At 39.6% G+C, this 22,233-nt stretch overlaps 1 protein-coding gene across 1 annotated transcript in view; it reads left to right on the plus strand.

The window, feature by feature from the left end:
• PHEX (phosphate regulating endopeptidase X-linked) overlaps positions 1-18,470 on the plus strand; it is a 198,071-nt gene extending 179,601 nt beyond the window's left edge. The window contains exons 18-22 of the mRNA XM_059910108.1: positions 1,379-1,509; positions 8,779-8,844; positions 9,875-9,979; positions 14,045-14,121; positions 17,261-18,470. Of these exons, the coding sequence (XP_059766091.1) occupies positions 1,379-1,509; positions 8,779-8,844; positions 9,875-9,979; positions 14,045-14,121; positions 17,261-17,363 (482 nt within the window). The 3' untranslated portion in view covers positions 17,364-18,470. The remainder of the gene's footprint in view (positions 1-1,378; positions 1,510-8,778; positions 8,845-9,874; positions 9,980-14,044; positions 14,122-17,260) is intronic.
• Positions 18,471-22,233: the final 3,763 nt, after the last annotated feature.

A 22,233-nucleotide genomic window follows, 5' to 3' on the forward strand; every position in this document is an offset into this window, starting at 1 on the left:
GCCCAAGGCCACACTGTATAGAGGGACCTCTTTCTTCCATGTCTGTGATGTCTCCAACATCCTTTCCTGGATGCCTACCCCAGGGCCAGAGACCCTTTTGATTCCTCTCCTTCTGGATAATTCTTCTTGTACTCCCACCAGCCTTTCCTTAATCACCTAAGTTTTTTGCCTCCCTGGCCTCCCCTCCCTGTTCAAATGTAGCTGCCTTGTAGTCATCTGAATCCCCAGAGCTACACTTTCTGAATTGCATGTTTGGGTTATCTGAGAGGAGAGTCTTAGCCAAGAAACAAAAGCCAGTAGTGGTCTCTTGGTTCTGGGCCTTTCTTCATGGGAAACTTAAGTGTAGTTCTCCCTCAGAATCTTCTGGAAGCCTTTTGGATTCTCTCTCAAAGGACAGAATCTAAAGATGGCATTTCACTCTGTAACCAATACTTAGAACAGTGCATTGCACGGTAACTGTTTCATGATCGCTTGGCTCGTGGGTGGGGACAGTGCCTCTCTGCTCTGCCAGGGGTTGGTTGGCAGTGGCACCCAGCCTTGCTGAAGAGCTTTGGATTGTTTCAGTTAACAGCTTTGCTTAGGGGACTTTCTCGTAAGCCCAGTGAAGAGTTCTCTGCATAATTAAATTTAAACCAATAGTAACCTTGAGTGTAAAAGATAGTCCAGATACACCCAGACTTCTTTTTGAGGGATGTAGAGAAAATGAAGAGTGAGCCTGTAGCAAAAAAGCATGTATAACTAATCTTTTTTTCTGTTATGTTTTGGAGATTTCCATTCTTGTTCCAAGTTCTCTTTTTAGAGCAACCTTCCCTGTCAAAGCAGGACAGATGGGCCTTCCATCTACACTGATGGCTGTGGAATGATTCATAACAGAGGTTTTATGTGTCTCTTGGCTCCTGGCAACTTGGAGGAAACACGGTCCTTTAGAGCTGAGTCAGGGGCTGTGGTCGCAGGGTGTGAGTGACTCACCGAGGCTGTTCCTGTGGATTGCTTGGAATTTCACTGGTAGTGGCGCTTTGACTCCTTCCATGGGCTTTCTGAAAGCCATTTCATTTCAAAATTTAGAGAATATTTTGGGTCAGAGCAGGTGAAAACAAAGAATCTAAGATTGGTCAAGAACGGTACATGCCATAAGTTGATAAATCTTAAAGTATTCTTTGTTGCTTAGAAGGAAAGAACTTCCTCAGACCTTTCTCCTTTCCTTGCTTTTTACAATTAACCTGTGACACTGGAGAGAAGGCAGGAATTGCTTCCAGGAGTGGTCCCTGCTGCTGGAACTGTCTTTTCAAGGCTTGTTGAAGTGAGGGAAAGGGAAGATGAAGAAATGAATTTGTTTCCATAAATAATACGAGTATCTTTTAACTTTCCTTTTTGCCAGGTAGAAAATATGATAAAAATGGAAACCTGGATCCTTGGTGGTCTGTTGACTCAGAAGAAAAGTTTAAGGAAAAAACAAAGTGCATGATTAGCCAGTATAGCAACTATTATTGGAAGAAAGCTGGCTTAAATGTGAGTACAGCTGCGGCGAAGGGGGCATCTTGTGAGTCCTTCTTCCTCACGTAGACACTAGCTTGCTTTAGACTATCGGTTTTCAAAGTGCGGTTCCCAGGCCAACAGCATCAGCCTCCCTGGGGAACTTGTCAGGGATGTAAATTCTTTAGTCTTAATCCATACCTACTGACTGAGAATCTCGGGGGTGGGGAGTGGGGAGCGGCGGTGGGTGGGAGCGTGGGGTCTGGCAGTCTGGCAGTCTGTCTTTTCATCAGCCCTCAGGTGATTCTGATATAAGCTAAAGTTTGAAAATCACAGGCCTAAACATTAGTCTGTTCTCCTAGATTCAGATTAGTACAGAAAACTCTGTAGCAAAGATAAACAATAAAATTCTCACAAATCTACACTCTATATCATTAAAAAGATTTCCTTCCAAACTACTGGTTAGGTTTAACTCATTGAAATAAAACGTCACTCATTTGAATTAATGACTCTGAATTGGTTAAGAGTTCTTAAAGAATTTTGAACAAAAGAAATGACTTTTAAAATGCTGATTTTCTATTATATATACATATATACATTCCTATAAAGGCACGAATGTAATTTTAGTAGTTTTTGTTTGTTTGTTTTTTGTTTTTTAATTTTTATTTATTTATTTATTTATTTATTTATTTATGGCTGTGTTGGGTCTTCGTTTCTGTGCGAGGGCTTTCTATAGTTGTGGCAAGCGGGGGCCACTCTTCATCGCGGTGCGCAGGCCTCTCACTATCGCGGCCTCTCTTGTTGCGGAGCACAGACTCCAGACGCGCAGGCTCAGTAGTTGTGGCTCACGGGCCCAGCTGCTCTGCGGCATGTGGGATCTTCCCAGACCAGGGCTCGAACCCGCGTCCTCTGCATTGACAGGCAGACTCTCAACCACTGTGCCACCAGGGAAGCCCCACGAATGTAATTTTATACATGCTTTTTCTGTGTGGAATGTTGTTCCTTTCCTTTTTTGTCTTCACCTCTACCTCCTTCCCCTTTCCCTCTCATCACTTTTATCTTCTCCACCTGTAATCCATCTCAATAACCCTGATATACTTTTTCCCATGCTCACGTAGAGTTACACACATACATACACACGCACGTGTGTATGCACACACGTGCTTTTACTTCACTGTTTTCAGTGGCTGCCTGAAAGTCCACGGTGTGAATGTACTCTAACACAGCTGACTAATGTCTTGTTGAGGGTTACACTGTGTCTCCAATTATTTCTCCACAATAAATGCTGCTGCACTAAATACTCTTATTAGGTATATATTCTTTTTTTCCGTAGAGGATAGATTCCTACTGTTACTAAGAAGTTATAATATTTCATATTCCCACCAGTGATGGATGGAGGAGCATTTATGTATTGAGTTATTTACTTGTCAATTTATGAGACCTTAAAAAATATTATAGATGTTAAAAATTTTATTTGTCATTCATATTATACTACTTTCTCCTCAATATATTTCTCATCCATTGTACTTTGTATATGGTATCTTTTGACAAACAAAATTTCAATATTTCCATATAGTCAAAGATACCTATCTCTCTTAAAAAATTGTTTCTGCATTTCCATTCTATATCATATGTGTAGTCTCCTAGCTTTTCTGGGAAGGTTTTTATTGTTTTGTTATTTTACATTTAAATATTGAAGCGTGTGAAACTTATTTTGCTGTGGAGTTTAATACGAGAGTTCACTTTTATCTTCTTCCAAGAGGATAGTCAATTGATCCAGCATCAGTGACTAAAAGACGTTTTTTTCTTACTTAATTGAATGTTTGTCAAATATTAGAATCTCATATATACTGAGATAAATTTCTGGATTATATATTCTATTCCACTGATCTATTTGTTGATTTCTATACCAATGCATTATTACTATGGCTATGTGGATTTTTCTGGTATCTGCCAATACAAGCTCTCCCTCACTGTTCTTCTTTTATATACTTGGCCATTCTCAGGCAAATATACTTCTGTATACACTCCAAGATCATTTTACCCATTCTCCACCCACTCCCCAAGAGAATCCCATTGAGATTCTAAGTTAAATCACATTAAATGTATGGAATTGACATTTTTGTCATAGTCTTCTTGTTCAAGAACGTGGTATGCCTTCCCATCTGTTTGGTATTTGTTTTAGGTTTTCAAATACGACTTTATAGTTTTCTCTATATAGTTTATCTCCTGTACATTGTTTTTACTTCTTTTTTCTTTTCTTATTTTGCTGGTTTGATCAGGTTAGCTTTCATTCCCTTCCCCCACTGTTAGTTTTTTCTTGTAGTTTTCCATTGTATTTTCTGTCCCTGCTTTCATAGTTACAAGACACAGATTTCTCTCACTGTATTTGACAATGAGACCAATAATGAAGAATTGTTGGTAGGTATGGATCTGCATGAAGATCTTCCTGTAAAACACACATGCAAACTGTGTCCTCCTAATTCATCTAGTCAAGGGCACAACACCTAAGAGAAGCAGGGGACCACACAGAACTGGGGTAGGTCATTGTATTTACACGTAGTTTCCCCAGAGTCTCTTGGTCTGTTAGTCAGGCATGTGCTCCATCCTGACAACTTGGGCTGGAAAAGCACCTGAAACCTCACTATGCCTCAAGTCTGTTATACTGGGGTTTATTTCACCATTCCAGAAGAATTTAGGTAAAAGTCTGTGCACTTTTAAAGGGAACATTTATGAACACTGAGTTGGTTCTGCTGGTTCTTAAAGCGTATGCAGCACAGGGAGACCATCCCTTATCCAGGAGGAGAAACCAGACTCTGTATCCTTGAATAGTATCTCTAGCTCCTTGGTCAGTGTCCTGGAAAGCCATTTCTCTGCCCATATATTTTTAAAATATCTACAACTGTGTCATGGGAAGACCTAAAAAGGGCGCTTCTGTGTATCTGTTTTCAATTCAGGGGTTATCACATTGTGAAAATCCATCTAGAATATATGTTGCTTCAAGAAAAGCATAGGGTTCTTCCCAGATGATGATTGAGAAGCTAATAAAAAAAATGGTGCCAGGTACCACAACAGTAACAGAACATTGCTGTTTTCCGGGGTTTTGTTTTTTACCTTTTTTTTTTTTTTTTATAGCATGTGCTAGATGTCTCTATAATTTTGTTCAGATGACTGCAGAACCTGGATAAGCTGTTGCTGCTACTGATGCATAACATACTACTATTGGTCTTTTCTATAAATCTATCTATCTGTCTGTATACCTCTCTCTATATATACACACATATATATAATTTGAATATTTGGAAACTTTAGCTGTGCTGTCAACTTTGGAGAAAGTATCCCAGTTGTACCGTGTTGGGTTGGCATTGTATAGAAATTAACAGCCATATTGGTCTAGAAGCATTAAACATAATTTTTCCATTTGGACAGGGGTAGCACACTGTATTAAGTTTGTAAGGTCTTATCTGCATGGGTTTGATTACAGAAACTAGCAAAGTATCTCTAAATAAAAAAAAAAAAACATAGGGGAGGGATTCTAGAGTCAGACACAGCTCCAAATTTTGGTTCAACCAGTTGCAGGTTGTAAGTTTTTTTTGAACTTGGGTGAGTTATTTAACATTCCTGTGTCTCAGAGTCTTCATCTGTGAAATGGGCAGCTATTTTTGAACTCGTTAGTTTGTCTTAAGAATTAAATGACTGAGATAATGTAAAGCACCGGCATGATGCCTGCTATGCAATAAGTGCTCAATAAATTGTAGTTAATATTCCTAATACTTTGTGACATACTCATAAGTATGCCATCCCAGGAGAGAACAATACAATAGGGGCTAAAAAACCAAAAAACAATAGAAGAGCAGTTTTCTTGGAGGAAGGGGAATGCATATTTCCTGGTGATTATTATATGCAGGCATGGGAGTTAGACTTTACACTTAATTGAAACATATTTAATCCTCATACTGGTTCTGAGAGGTGTGCATATTACTAGCCTGTTTTACATATGAGGAAACTGAGGCTCAGAGAGATTAAAACCCATGGTAGAATCTACATTAGAGCTTAGATTGGTATGACTCCAACATCACTACTCTTCCCCCCATATCATGCTCGTGTTCTCTTATTTTAAGTTCATTTTAAACCTGGGTGATGTATTGGGTGGAGACTATTCTACAACATCCATTTTGGCCAAAGTGTCAGATACTGAAACTGAATTCTGACAAATGTGTACCTTTGCAACAAGGACGATAGAAAGGGCATGCCTGTCTCAGCATAAATCCATTCAACCATCAGAAAACAGCTTCAGTCTTATTCCCCAAGGAGAAGGGGAGGCTTCCTTTGTGGATATAAAAGGCCATGCTTTATTTTTCTGGCTCCATTTGTGGAGGCCAGTCCTCTGTACCTGAATCATTCTTTGCGTTGGACTGGGGGGAGCTCCAATGGAACATCAGAGAAACGGGCTGTTAGCAGCTGTTGAGTCCTGAGAGGCAAACCTAGGGCCATGGGGCTTCCCTGGTGGCACAGTGGTTAAGAATCTGCCTGCCAATGCAGGGTACACGGGTTCCAGCCCTGGTCCGGGAAGATCCCACATGCCGCAGAGCAACTAAGCCCGTGCGCCACAACTACTGAGCCTGTGCTCTAGAGCCCGCGAGCCACAACTACTGAGCCTGTGTGCCACAACTACTGAAGCCTGCGCACCTAGAGCCCGTGCTCCGCAACAAGAGAAGCCACTGCAATAAGCCCACGCACTGCAACGAAGAGTAGCCCCCGCTCGCTGCAACCAGAGAAAAAGCCTGCGCACAGCAATGAAGACCCAACGCAGCCAAAAATAAAATAAATTAAATAAATAAATTAAAAAAAACAGAAACATAATTCTCAACTTTAAAAAAAAAATACTGATGATAAAGGAAAAATACTGAAATAAAAAGATGTAGGGCCATATGGTCTACTGAGGTGGTCCAGAGTGGGAGGGGCCTGAGGGGTGAAGCTAGTCCTCAAACCTCTAAAAGAAAAGCTTAGGGGAACAAGGAAGGAGATTAAATTTGAGCATGAGTGGTTATAAATGGAAGCACTAGAGTCAAGAGGAGTTAAGACTTGAGAAGGTAACATATTATGGAGCAAAGGCTCTGGACAGAGACTTGCTTGGGTTCGAATCCTTGTGAAATATGGGCAGTTAAGTTAATCACTCTTAGGTCGGGTCCATTAGAAGCAGAACCCAAGATAGGGGTTTCTTAGATAAAAAGGTTCATTGCAGAAGTAGTTTCAGGAGAAACCTGTAAGGTGGCGAGGAAGACCTGTTGGTTTCAGAAGTTTAGCCTCAGTCTGATCCCATAGAGGATTCTGGAGCATGAATTGCATCACAGAAATTGTTCAGCCTGGGATAGGGGGCTGGGCTATTCTAACTGCACATCAGTCAGTTACTGAGAGGTGGGGGTATCACCTCCCAGCAAGCTCCAGGTGAGGGGATTCCCCTAGGCTAAGCTTAATCTTCCTGAGCCACTAGCAGTTGCAGGACTGGGTTCACAGTCCCGGTAGAAAAGGGGATCTGGTGCAGCACCAATGACATCTGCGACACACTCTCAGCTTTAGATTCCTCATTTGTTAAGCAAGGATGGTGATAATAGCACTTACCTCGTAGGACTGTAATAAAAGAAAGAAGGTATGTAAAGCAGGAGTGGTAACTTTTGGAGACTGAAGCTAGGAGGCTCCTGGGTGATTACAGAGATTAGTATTTTCTGAAGATTTGTTTTTATTCATTGGTATTGCTTGATACCTGGGGGATTGGGCTAGCTTAAAAATAAAGAGTTGGTAGCATCTGTGGCTTGCAAGTTTAGAACAATGTGTATTAGTTTCCTGTTGCTGCTATAACAAATCACCACAAACTTAGTGACTTGAAACAACACAAATTTATTATTTTACAGTTCTGTATTTCCGACTCAGGTCTCAGTGAGCTAGAGTCAAGGTGTCACCAGGGCCGCTTTCCTTTCTAGCTGCTGTAGGAGAGAATCTCTTTCCTTGCCTTTTCTAGCTTTTAGAGGCTGCCCACATTCCTTGACTCCTGGCCCCTTTCTTTTTCAAAGCCAGCAATGATTGGTCAAGTCTCCTCATGTTGCATCACTCTGACACACTCACTCTCCTAACTTCCTTTTCCTCTATTTGTACAGACCCTTGTAATTACATTGAACTCACCTGGATAATGTAGGCTAATGTCTCCAGCTCAGGATCCTTAATTTAATCATATTTTAAATGTCCCTTTTGCCACATAAAGTAATATTTTCACAGTAATTTTTTTTTATGACATAGACATCTTTATTATTATAGGGCATTATTTTGTCTCTGATGCAGGGATTGGCAAACTTTTTCTGTAAAGGGCCAGGTAGTAAATAATTTAGGCTTTGTGAGTTGTAAGGTCTCTGTTGCAGCTACTCAACTCTGCCACTGTAGGAAGGAAACAGCCACAGACAATACATACGTGAATGAATGTGCCTGTGTTCCAATAAAACTTGAATTATGGACACTGAAATTTGAACTTTGTATAATTTTCACATGCCACAAGATATTATCCTTCTTTCTATTTTCTCCCCAATTGCTGAAAATTGTTAAATCCAGGCTTACCTTGCAGCCTGTAGAAAAACAAGCAGGAGGTTGGATTTTGGCTTGTGGGCCATCTTGGTTTAGAATATTTTTTTGTCCTAGCCTATTTAAGGGTTTTAGAAACAATCTTCAAATGTTTGGAAGAATTTCTTCGCTGTGCTTGGCTGGTTGTCATACATATTGCAAGCCTTGACCTTGTGGTCTGCACTACTTCTATTGGATTTTTGTTCCCCATGAGAACTATCCTCTTTTTAATTTTTCATGGAATTTGCTGAAGGTAAAATGGTAATGGTTGGTCTTAAAACCTTGCTCCTGTGTGGATGGTAGATTTTTGGAAACATAAAGCCCACTGAAAAGAATACTCAAATTAGGTGAGTTAATCAGAGAAAGTAATCTGTATGTTGATATTTCTATTTTTTCCCCATTTAACCAGAGTCACTCAGAACATGTTAACATTTTATTAGAGCTGGCTAAATTGGTGAGAATAGAGAGGTGGGTGAGAAAGAAATGTGTAGCATAATAAAACAGAAATTATGTTCAGGAGCACCTTGCTGGGGTTAGTTTGCCATCTCACAATATGTTATGACTACCTCTGATTTATTGAATGCAATTTTCTCTTTAAAATATGGCACTTTCTCTTGCTATCATATTTATGCCTCTTGCTGAATGACAGTTGGCTGTCAAACACTCTTTTTTTCCTTTTCTTTTTCTTTTTGTTAGGTGAAGGGGAAGAGGACCCTGGGAGAAAATATTGCTGATAATGGAGGTCTGCGACAAGCTTTTAGGGTACGCACTGCAACATTTGCTGTGATTTTAAAAATTAAACTATAAAATACCATACGGGTGCACCTCAATTTACACCACAGACATTTTCTTGAGGAGTTAGAGTTCTGTAAATTCTGTGAATTTCTGTAATTTGAATTATATTTCCCCATTGACTCTATTATATTCTATTATATGAATAGAGCTGCATTTCTTTCTTTTTCCTTTTTGGGGAGTAAAGTCACCCTAAAAGTAATATTTGTTATTAAGAATCATGTATTTAAAGGATAGTTTTCAGAAGGTACATTCAGTGTAATATTAAAACATGCTACAGAAATCTCAGGGCTAGGTTCGTAGGTGTTTTCTTGAGTACAGTCTCTGTAGCCCTCCTTATAATTTTCTCTTAAAATACCAAACTTCTAAATTACGGTCAGAGGCTAGGGGTTCTCATATAGTGGGCCAGGTAAGAGTCCATAATAATGTTTTTATCATCCACTGGTCCATGGTTAAACAAGACACATGAGGATGATGTAGAAAGACATTCATAAAGCTAAATGCATTCAGTGTAAAGACCAAACTGTTATTTTGAGGTTATATCTTTCCTCTATTCTAGTGAAAATATACTTTATTTTATAAAATGATGATGATTGAAGATTATAGTTTTCCCTCTTACCTGGCAAAATTAAAAAAGATTGCCCATAGATTGGCCCCAAAATTTATTTCCATACGGCTTGCCATTGTGTTAGATTTGTTTGTTCCCTGGTAGGAATAGAAAGAAAAGCTTTTTGGGGGAAGGGGGCGTTATTTAACATGTGCCCACTTTGGCCCAGCTGCTTTGGTATCTATTGAGTGAAAGGTCTTTTTGCAGGTGAACCTGCTTCACTGTTAAGCAATACAACGTTGACTTGCATTTCCAGGTGTTTGTTTTCTTAAAGGAAAACTTGATAGGATACATTTTGCACATGGTGGAGGATATATTTAATATCTCTGCACTGGCTGAGAAAAGAGAAAAGCCATTATTGCAGCAGATCATCTCTTCTACTTCTCTCCCCAGGCTTACAGGAAATGGATAAATGACCAAAGGCAGGGGGTTGAGGAGCCTCTCCTACCCGGCATTGAATTCACGAACAACCAGCTTTTCTTCCTGAGTTATGCTCAAGTGAGTAAGACCAAGGAAGGGGCATCAAAGATGAAATGTGGGACTTTGGCTTGCTCCCTAGATCAAAGGTTTGGAACAAAAGTTTAACGGCATAACTTTGATTTCAGCTGAAATCTTATCTTGCTGCTTATTTTCTGGACAAATTTCACCTTCATGTTCTGTGAGACATAATTAATTAACTGATTGAATCAAGATTTATTGGTATTTTTTATCAAGTGGGTTACCAGCCTTGTGGTAACTCACTTGATTTTTAGTATACCCTGACTTCTTAATGTATTTGATACTATTTGTAACCATTTCTAGTGACTCATTCTTTGGCTTTCTTGGCCCTGTGGTTTCCTGCATTTCTCCTCCTTTACCTCATTTGCTGACTTTACCCCATCACTCTCAACCTGTGGGGGACCCTCAAGGCTATGTTCCCAACTGCCAAATGAACATGTGAAGACTACTAGAGCTGAAAACAACAACAACAAAGGCAAGGAGAGTCATGTCACCCTTTTGTGAGTTTAATGGGCTCTCTGAGCAGAAATTGAAAGATGTGCCCTAAATAAGGCACAATTCTGAGTTTGAGTATCTGGCCAATGAGGCAAGTGCCAGTTGTTCTCTGTTATTCGGTTATTGCACTGGTTTATGTCACAATATGTAGGCCTCATTTTCAAACAAGTCTGGGATGGGTTGATGACGGTTCTGATGCATGGCCTCACAGTGGGCAAATCTGTATCTGTATGCTCAAAACTAGGCAAAAGTTTTCATCAGTACAACTTCCTGTTCCTCTTTTCGTTCACTCCTCAGTACGCTCATTCATTTCCATGTCTTCTTCGGTTGACTCTGGCTAAAGAATTCTCATCTGTCTGGGGTCTTTATTTCTTAAAGCTGACATGACAACACTAAATAAATGATCATTTATCAACCTGACATCAGCAAAAGTGGAGTCAACAACAAAGTGACTTTCCTTTTTAGTTTTCTCACTTCTATCAGCACACCCTCACCCTCAGTCTTTGGGTCTTCCTGGTTAGGAAACCTGGATTCTTAGGTCTTATTTGATTTACCTATCCTCATTTTTGTGACATGTGTCCCAAAAGCTGATGTTTCATCCTTTTAACTGCTCTTCAGATTCAGCCTCCCTTTCTCCCCATTACCCTATCTCGTCATCTATAGACTGTCGGCCTCGATCTCGTCTACTCTGGATTATCCCAACAGCCTTATGGCATGTTTTCCTGACTTCGGCATCTTTCTACCACTGTCTGTCTTACATGCCACTGAAATAGCATTTTTATTTCATTACTGACCTGCCGAAGGAACTGCAGTGGCTCCCAAGTGCCCACCACATTGAGACCGAACACCTTTCAAAGTTCTCCTCGGTCTTATCCAACTCTACCCAACCAGCTCTAAGTTCCCATAGCTCCACCAGACTCACACTTAGCCGGCAGGTGTCCTCATTTCCACCGCGCAATGTCATGCTCATTATTGTCCCTGTGGTTTTGCTTTTGATTTTCCTTCTACAGAGTGACGACCCCCTTCGTACTCCTCCCTCTCAGATTATTGAATTCCATCTTTACCTTTCAGGATCCATGTCAAGTTCCACCTCCTCCACATCTTCCACAAACTTCCCCAAGGACTCCAGTTCTCGTTAAAAAGAAATCTCCAACTCCTTTGCACTTATTTTCATTACCATGCAGTTGAATACTTAATTGTTATCAAAATGTAAAGGACTTTTACTTTTATCTTCATAGCTAGTGTATCTTCATACACTTCTTACTTATCTCCGTAGCATCCAGCAAAGAGGCTGGGTATATTGAAGACACTTGACATTTTTAGATAAATTGCTTGAAAAGGCTGAGATTAACACAGTTCAATTAAGGAGACTTTCTTTTGGGTCAGTACTGGGTCAGATATCTAAAATAAGCACACAGATATAGTTAGAACTTTCTAGAGCAGGGATTCGCAAACTAGAACCCGTGAGCCATATGTTGCCTGCTGTCTATTTTTGTAAATAATGTTTTATTGGAAAACAGCCATGCTCTATACTTTACACATTGTCTATGGCTGTTTTTGTGCTACAGTGGCAGAGTTGAGTAGTTAAAACAGAGACTTATGATCTGCAAAGCCTAAAATATTTATTATCTGTCCCTTACAGAAAATGTTTGCTGTCCTCTACTCTAGAGGACAAACTACAAGGTCTGTCAGTTCTTATTTAGGTTCTTACTTACTAACTTAAGGTCCATCTTAGTAGATGAAGTAAATTAACTGATATCAACGTTACAGTCATAGTTTTGAAATATCTCCAAATAAAATTTCAAACTATATATGACTTACTTTAAAGAGATTAAGAAAAAAATGACAAGATATTTTATATTACTAATGAGAAACTTATCTTGGAGCTTTTCCTACTGGCGGATTGAGGAGATTTTCAACCTTTTGTACATTGAAATAAGTCTGCTTATAAGGAGTAAAATTATTTTCTCTCCTGAGAAGATACTAGGAAAACAGTAAGAACAAAAATGTGTTTTTAGAAATCTCATAAATGATATATGAAGCAAAGACAATACTATATAATAATGTAAGAATGTAAGAGGAAATAACATACGAAAAAGTGAGGTAAAATTGTGAGAAACAACTTCACCTTAGCTAGCTTCTGAGGAAGTTAAGTGCTCCCATTATAAAAACATCTTCAAAGTCAAATTCAGAACCACAGTGACGGATGGTTTATCTTCATCAAAAGCAATAAAGCAATAGCATTGTATCACCTTTGCTGCTTCCTGTATCCCTGTAGTTTCTGTGACCTGTCAGTTTTTCCTCAGATATTCTTCTTATCCTTCTTCTCTCTCTTCTCATTGCTACTTATTTAGTAGACATTCATGGGGAACCTTCCTGGGGCCCGTAAATAATCTTCAAACTACTCTCTCATTTCCTCCTACTACTATACCCCTGCCAGATAAATCTTTTAAAAATATATTTTTTTATCACCTTTGTGCTCAAAACCAATGTTTAAATATAGTCTAAACACTAGCCTCTTGCTCAGGACTTCGGATATCTGGCCCTATCCTCACCCTCCCCTGGTCTCCCCTTGCTGCCCACAGGCACCACACGGTCCAGCCAAGCTGACTGTCTTGCTTTCTCTTCTCTCAGATATGTCTTTGTTTCCATTTTCTCCTCCACTTGGAATTCCCCCCATCATATTCATGTTTCCTAATTCTATTCATACTTCAAGCTATATCATATTTCAAGACAGTTCAAATCAGGACTAAGTAGGTTAGGGTACACGAACAGACAGTGCAAGGAAAAGTTTTTTTTCTTGTTCATGCTCCATGTCCAACATGGGTCAGCAGTGGGGCTCTGCTCATAGTTACTACGCAAGGACCTGGGTTTGGGGGTCTTTATCTCCACATGTGCTTCCGTGGTCACAACAGGAATAGGGAAGAAATATGAGGAAATGTGCACTGGCCCTTAATTGTAGCATCTTAAATTATTCTTAATACTCTTAAAACTTCTGCCAGATTTTTAAAGCTTCTGCCAGGAAGTGACATATATCACTTCTGCTTACGTTTCATTGGTCAGAGCAAGTCATATAGCCATGCCTAACTTCAAAGGAGATGCAGCAGTGTCCTCCTATCCGAGGCCTGAACCAGGATGAAACAGACAAAGCACCCAGGGTGCAAAATACTTACTTCTCATGACCATATTCAGTAATGGATGATTGATTCATTTTATTGATTCAAACGAATGTGGTTAAATTTGATAAGGGCTATTCCAAGCATTATGTTAACTGAATGAGCACATTGGTTGATTCCTGGACACATATGCTATTCTCTTGATTTAAAGCATTTGTTTGGAAACCTCTCTTAATTTACTCAAATTCTGGAAGTATTCACAGTGATAAAACTTTCTACTCTGGGGATTGGAATAATAGATGTTACTACTGATGAAGGTTTTATCTGATCTACTAAAACTGCTCGTCATCCGTTGAGTCTAAAATTACTCTTCAGTATACTTTGGAGCAGTTAAGGCAGTAGAAAATGTGTAATTGAAATGGAAACATAATTATCGGGATGTTTTCTCTTCTAGGTGAGGTGCAATTCCTACAGACCAGAAGCTGCCCGAGAACAAATCCAAGTTGGTGCTCACAGCCCCCCTCAGTTTAGGTAAACAGGCACATGGGTGGCACTAGTTTTTAACTGTGCATCTCCATCTCCTCCCCTACCCAGCCATCCCAGGGCTCTAAAATAGGTGATCTGACCAAAGCCTGCATTGTGAACAGTGATAGCTCCATTTCACAGACCAAAACAAAAATCTGGCCAAACAGAAACTAAGCATCTTTTCTTTAATTAGTAGCAAGCTGGTTTAGTCAGCATTCTCTCACCTAAATTTCTGTAGTAGGCTTTTGTACACACCTCTAGTATCAAGAGATCTATGAGATTATACAAGACTCCAAAGGTAATTTAGAATCCAAATCATAGCTTTAGTATTAATTCCCATTTATTATCTTCCAGTTTTTGAAAGGCAGCAATCCATGGGTGCCATGAGCACACCACAGGTGCTCAGTAAACGGGCATGTTTGATTTATCCAACTGCCTACTTTTTAGAAACATGAGCCAAAAAAGTCTCTTTTCTTAGATAAGGATGAGATCTTATGCACTGTGGCTTAAAACACCTAGAGCTCTGGTTTAATCTGTGTTGTAGAATATCCTATTTAATGCCTCTCGTTCTTTCATGCAGCCAACCAACAGACATGAATGAGTGCCCACTTTCTGAATAGCTCTGAACACAAAGGAGGATATATGGTGATATTTAGCTATTGTAATTCATATCTAGAGGCAAAAGCTCTACATTTTGGCTTTTAGTTTGAGTCATATTTTGAAACAATTGCTTATATATGAAGGGAAAAGAATTATGAATTACAATCTTATTTAATTGTCAGAATGTATAAAATATTAAGTAAAAATAAAATTAAGGTTAATATTATTTAACCCATGCTAGGTTTCTAGCATAGTTTGAGGGAAATTTTCTATAGTAGGGGACAGAGTTATAATAGTAAATGCAAGAAACTGTAATAATTTGTATTTATTTGTTCTTTGCTTAGAAAATATTACATCTGGATATCTTTATATTTAATGTTTAAATGAATCCATTAGCATATTGCAGGAAAGTCTTCTAAAATTTCTCCTATGTTTTAAAGTCTTATTCCCAAAGCCTTGCCTTAGAAATGCTTCAGAAATTGACTATAAATTACCCAATAGCATAAAAATCTAATCATTGTGTTAGAAATTCTCCCCCACTGGGCTAAACTGTCAAGAATGCTGACAGTCTCTAATGGACTAAAATTTGATACCACTGACAAATGGTGCAGATGAAACCACACAGTGGATTAATTACTCAACAGATAAGTTTTTAAAAACTAATTTCCTTTTACTAACTAGTTGCCTGTAATGTTGGATTTTAGCTGATAATTTGCAGGGTATACTTACTGATTGTCAGCTAAATTCTATCCTTAACACTTGCCCAGGGTGAATCATACTATGAAACCTGCATCCCTCCCCCATACATCCCAGCTAAAACACAAGAGGTTATGGGAATTTGGGGATACAGGCCATTATATTCATTCAAATGCCCATAGGGAACAAAGTCATTAGGGAAGAAACAGTCAGTGGCCGAGAATGCTGTCTCTTAGTCAGCCTTTTGAACATGGAGTCGGGTAAGAAATAGATGAGGGGGGAGGTTTTTTCCTGGCTTGTTAGTGATCTCTGCGGTAACTGTAGATTTTGAGTGCAGCAGAAATCACACAATGGAAATACCACTTCCAAAAGGCAGTTAGAATCAAAGTGCTGAGTAGGAATCCGCAGTCTTTACTGCAGTCAGGGAACTTGCAAGAACACCATATTTTGGAGCTAACTCCAGTAAAGCATTACTCATCAATAACAGCTAGACACCATTCATTAGTTTACGATTGCATAAACCAAATTCTAGGTAAATATGAGCCTTCAAACATAATAGGAGTTTATAGAAAGTGTTTTTGTAGATTGAAAGAGTTCTTTAAAGATAATTTAGGGACTTCCCTGGTGGTCCAGTGGCTAAGACTCCGTGCTCCCAATGCAGGGGGCCCGGGTTTGATCCCTGGTCAGGGAACTAGCTCCCACATGCCGCAGCTAAGAGTTCGCATGCGACAACTAAAGATCCCGCATGCCGCAACTGAAGATCCTGCACGCGGCAGTGAAGATCCCGTGTGCTGTAACTAAGACCCTGAGCAGCCAAATAAATAAATTAAAAAAATGTTTTTTTTAAAAAAAGGTAATTTAAAGATAGCAACAACATGGATGAATCTTAGCAGACATAATACTGAATGAAAGAAGTCAGAGGCAAAAGAGTGCATACTATGTGATCCACTCATGTGAAGTTAAAAAACAGGCAGAACTAATCTGTGGTCAGACTAGTAGTTATGCTTGGAGGTGCTACTGTTAGGGCACACAAGGGCGCCTTCTAGGTGCTGGAAATATCCCATGTCTTGATCTGGGTGGTAGTAACATGGGTGTATACATGTGAACTCAATGAGCTTTACATTTTAAATGCGTATACTCTCTATCAGTTATATCTTCCTTAAAAAGTTAAATTAAAAAATAGTTTGAGGGGCTTCCCTGGTGGCGCAGTGGTTGAGAATCTGCCTGCTAATGCAGGGGACACGGGTTCGAGCCCTGGTCTGGGAAGATCCCACATGCCGCGGAGCAGCTAGGCCCGTGAGCCACAACTACTGAGCGTGCGCATCTGGAGCCTGTGCTCCGCAACAAGAGAGGCCGCGATAGTGAGAGGCCCGCGCACCGCGATGAAGAGTGGCCCCCGCTTGCCGCAGCTGGAGGAAGCCCTCGCACAGAAGCGAGGACCCAACACAGCCAAATAAATAAATAAATAAATAAATAAATAATTAAAGGTGCTAATAATTTAAAAAAAAAAAATAGTTTGAAAAGCTAAGTATTGGTAAATCTTATAGTTTGTAGGAATTTGTAAATTTATAGGAATATACGACCCTATATACAATTTATAGGAATTGTAGATCCTACAGTTTATAGAAATTTGAAGATATTTTGAAGATTAATAGCATTTGTCTGGTTCTAGTCTCGGCTCTGTTAATTTCTTTGGAAATTTACTTAACCGTTTTGGGCTTCAGTTATCTCCCTGTAAACAGATTAAATGAATGCAACATCATATCAAGCAATATATTGATACAGTTTTATCCAGAACCTGTTGATTTGTAAGAATTAAATGACATGGACTTTGACATATCTTTTTCAGGGTCAATGGTGCAGTTAGCAACTTTGAAGAATTCCAGAAGGCTTTTAACTGTCCATCCAATTCCACGATGAACAGAGGCACGGACTCCTGCCGACTCTGGTAGCTGGACTGTTGGTTTATGCCATCCTGAGAGAGTTGTGCCGTGCTCATCACCTACTGCTTTAGGCCTGTGTTCCCCTGAGGATGTTTACTTTTGACGCATCTTCATTACTTGGGTATTGCTTAGATCTAAACAGTATCTATTCAGAGTTGTAAGGCTTAAAAAAATGGAATATAAAAAATCGAATCAAGTATGTTTCTTTAGAAAACCAAACCAACAAAAATAAGTCCCTAGGCTGCTTTTGTTAAAATGCTGTCTGCTGAATTGTTGCTGTTGTCCATTTTAGTGTGTAAGCCACAGCTAAGTGGTCCGTATCATTTTAATCTACAGCTTTGCAGGGGCCCTAAGTAGAACGTATCCAGAAGAAAATTCAGCCTATTACACTTGCAACCCTCAGTGATGTGGACATGTGCGAGGATACCCGGGAGGTCTTTCTGCACTGTGGAGCGCACTGTGAGATTTCACACATCGTCATTACGTAGCATTGATTAACTCTAAGGTAGTTAGATTAGAAATATGTTGAATCCTCATTTTACAATATTTGATGAAGTTCTTGCCTTCAGCTTTGGAGTCTCTTGGCATGGAAACATGCCTCACGGCTTGTATCTGGTGTAGCTTATTGCCCTGTTCAAGTCAGCATGAGCAAAGCTGGCAGAAAGGCTGCTTGGTAAAGGTTTGAGTTCATCAAATAGAAAGACAAGGTTGTATCTGTAAGTCCCAGAAGAAGCCAAAACGCCTAGTCACGCAACAGCGGGGACACTAAGAAATGACATCTCCAAAATTTGATCTAGTCTGCCCACACCTTGGCGATTATGTCGTCTGCTGGATACTTCTCTTCAGTCCAATTCCTGGTGGTCTTGTTATCTTCATATATGTGCATTCTCCTGTTTCTGAAATGAGTAGGCATCGAGAAAATGATTTTCTAATTCCCCATTAGGAATGTATGGCTTTCCTTCCCCTTTAGTGCAAAGGGACAAACCCCACATTGAGGAGGGCGCGAAGTGGCTCAGTTCAAGTTACCTCTCTTTTAAAAAACCTTTTTGAAAAATTTCTTGATTAAAGACATTTTAGAATCTGTTGATTGAATTGAAAACTCCCTTCATAGTCCAAAGAAACATAACTTTTACTCTTCAAGTCTTCTTCTGAAGAGTCTGTAAGAAAGAGCAGCGTTACGTTTGTGATCGTCAGAGCTCTGTCCTTTCGAGTGAACTGCTCCGTCTCTCATTAGAGAGCGTGTGTGGAGGATAAAATTGTAACGGCCTTCAAGTGGTTACCTGGCATTTTCGGTTTCTTAAAATAGCCATCCCCCCTTCACATTATTCCTTGTACATGTGGTTCTAGGTTAAGTAGGCCAATAGGAAAATCTCGGAAGCAAAATGACAAATTCAGGCTAACCACAGGAAGCCATTTTACATCCCTGGGATTTGTCATTTAAAAAATAAAATTATATATATATATATATATATATATAAAAGTGTGTGCCATGTCCTTTTGTAACCATGGGAACTTAAGAAGGGAGAAAACTGCAGGGGCACCGTCATGAGGAAAACAATTACACTGCGTCAGTCAGAGGAGAGTGATTTTCCCCTTGACTTCCTCCTCTCTGAATAGATAGACTCCTGAAGAGCAGCTACCTTTTCCTCCTTAACCATGGCTTAATGTGACCTTAGTTTGTATTTTGAAAACAAGCAGTTACTGTGTCTTTTCTCCAGAGGAATCATTCTGATTTGGTTTAGACTTAGAAGATTCTCCTTGTTTTTTTCCTGTATCTGGACATGTAAAATCAGCTGAGATTTTTAAGGCCTATATGAATAGCATTTTCCTTCTAGATTTCTCTTTTTAAATTCCAAATAAACACATTCCTGCAGGTCAGAGAAAGTGTTTGATAAAAGCATAGAATTATGAGTTTGGAAATGGGACTCGTTCAGTCACTTAATGGTTTAGGAAAACTGGTTGGGGAACAGTTGGGGCCCTCACAGTTTCTGAATGATGTGGCTACTTTGTCCTGACTAACTTTACCTGATGTAACTCAACTACACTGAAAGCTGTAGATAGGATGGCTGTTATTAAAACAAACTCAGAGCAGCCCAAATCATCACTACTAGCTGGAACAATATTCTAGTAGATTGAATTTCCAAATACATGCTCATATTTAAATTTTCAGAGTACATTCTTATTGTCCCTTCTCTTCAATACAGATTAGTATAAAAGAATCAGACACTGATTAAGTGGTAGAGGGAGGAAGGTAAAATGCAACTGGAAGGGAGGGGAAAAAGTAGGGAGAAGCTGGCCTAAGAATGTGACTCTGAAGAGAGCACAGGATTTTGGCAGTCCTTGCCAAGCACATCCACTGGAGTAGAGCCATAAAGTTTTACAAAAATAATTATGCTAAATTAAAAGGAAATTAGATATTGGATCTCAGACTAGGACTGCCAGAACAAACTTCTCTGATTCATATACCAGATGTTCTGCCAGTGAACTATTGTCTGGGCAATGGAAGGAATTAGGTTTTTTTGGGAGATTCTCCTGGATTAGTCAAGGGTCTTATGTATATAAAATGATCTTGTTTGGGCTTATCATCGTTGCCCAAAGTTTCCTGAGTTTTTTAACCAACCACACAGCATTGGCCTCCTATTTCCATTTTTTTTCCTTTTATGAGATGGACTTGGAAGTGACTACTGCAAGCTCAGGATTCATAAATTATCCTTGAGTTTATTCAGTGCCTTTCCTCAATGGAGCTGAAAGCACAGCACATAAATTTTATCTCATTTAGCCTTGGAGCATCACTAAGAAGCAACTAGGAACTATGGCTTGCCGCACAGGTTATTCTTGTGCCAGAGCAGTGGAGAGGTTTGAAATTGCTTCTCAAGTATCCCAGAGTCAGGAAAGGCAGGGCCTTTGTTCTTTGGGCTGCTGACCTTTGCATTAATCTTCATCCCGTAGATTACCCTATTTCTGAATACATTTATTCCATCAGTATTTCTGTAATCACTTAGCATTTGATAGGCTTCTTCCTTGATATTTTTAACATAATGTCTCAGTTGCATGTTAAATTATGGAAGAATGTATGATTATTTCAAGCAACAACATTCTCATTGCCAGTGGCAGTGCCCCACTGGTTTGAAGAAAGGTGTTCTTGGATTATGCATTTCTTATCTAAATGGTCATTGTATTTTCTTCCCCTACTTGTGAAACAACGTGAGCAATCATTTTAAGGACAATAAAAAGTTGAAGATATTGTTTCCTCTCTTTTTAAAAATAATATTAAAATCTGTTACATTGATTAACATATTCAGTTCTGTTTTAGACCATATTTGCCTAAAAAGTACACAAAGCACTGTAGAGGACTAGGTTTCTTGGTTTAGGAAAGTGGGATTTGAATGCAGTAACTTTCTCTGTAGACAATGAGAGATTTGCGAGGTGGTCATTGTATTTTCTTCCAGAATATAAGCAGATGTGGTTTATTGCTTATGTAATAATATTCCTATTGAGGACAAGAGAGGTTTCTGAGGAAATTATCAACCACAGTACGGCTGGTCTTGCAAAAGTGACAATGAACATTACAGTTACTGTCGAACCAAAGAATCTCTATGTGCTATCCCCTTTCTTTAACAATCGAGTCGATTTATGGTCACTTATTCAGTACATAGTAACTGACCACCATTATATTTAAATCACTGAACTAGCTGTATTTAGGCAGACCATATGCAGTCTCAGGGCCTCAGTGAACAGTCTGGTCTAACATGGGAAACAGATATGTAAACTGCTACAGTCACCCTATTTCATGACAAGTGTGATGAAATGCAAGGACATCAGGTTGTGGTTTGGTGCACAGAGAAGGAATTATTCAATTCTCCTCCGGTGGATGCTGTCGGAGTTCTCTCTGCCGAGATCCCAGTCCTTTTACCAGGCACCTAACCTCACCTTCTGTGTGCTTTGCTTCCTCATTGGCTGTAGATCTCTAGGATGGCTGCCCTCATACTACTGGAGCCTCTGTGCCCCATGTACTTCCAGAGAACTGGACGTGCCTGGAGTTTATATTTCCTGGCGACCTTCGGACAACGAGTGAGTGGTGCAGGACAATGAAAGCCTGACTGCTTTGCCTGGATCTAGACAAATCCAGAGGCATATCATAGAATTCATACTAAGTTCTCTGGGGGGCATTTTGGGATTAGTTTGGCAGCGCAAGTAGAGTCCCCTGTTGATTATTTTAAACATCTTTCTGACACTGATATGTTCTGAGATGTGGAAAAGTACTCGTTTGTAGTAGGTGTGCCATAGTGTCCATGTACAGGTGATAGACATCAGACAGACTGTGGAGCTGGTAGGTAGTAAGTGTCTGAGTATGGCCTGTTAGTGCCCCTCTTAGAGAGTCTACTCTAGTTTCTGAGCTGATCCTTGAAATAAGAAGCTGGTGGAGGGGAAGAGGCTATGGAAGGTATTGAGTGGAAGGTTTGGTCTAGTCCAAGGAGTTATCTACGTCACTTTTGCTCATATTCCATTGGCTAGAGCTCAGTCATATGGCCAAACCTAACTGCAGGGGAGGCTGCGACATATAGTCTAGCTGTGTGCCCAGAAAGAAGAGGAAATGGGTTTGGCTATTACCTAGCGATACCAGCCACACCTTCTAAAGTAAAATACCGGCCAGTATCTTGGAGCTCTTCTGAATTTAGGAAATTGTTTTTGAGCACAGCACAATGAAAATTTTAAATGCCACTGGTAGCCTGGAGTTTATTCTGTAGGAGTCTTTTTAATTAACAGTTTAATTGGATAATTTAATCCCCTTTAGAATTGGAAATATGAAAATGAAAATGAGATAGTCCCTGTGATCTGACAATACTGTGCTTTAATAAACACACCAAAGTGAGCCCGG

Source organism: Balaenoptera ricei, chromosome X, assembly GCF_028023285.1.
Source record: "Balaenoptera ricei isolate mBalRic1 chromosome X, mBalRic1.hap2, whole genome shotgun sequence".
Classification (NCBI taxonomy): Eukaryota; Metazoa; Chordata; class Mammalia; order Artiodactyla; family Balaenopteridae; genus Balaenoptera; species Balaenoptera ricei.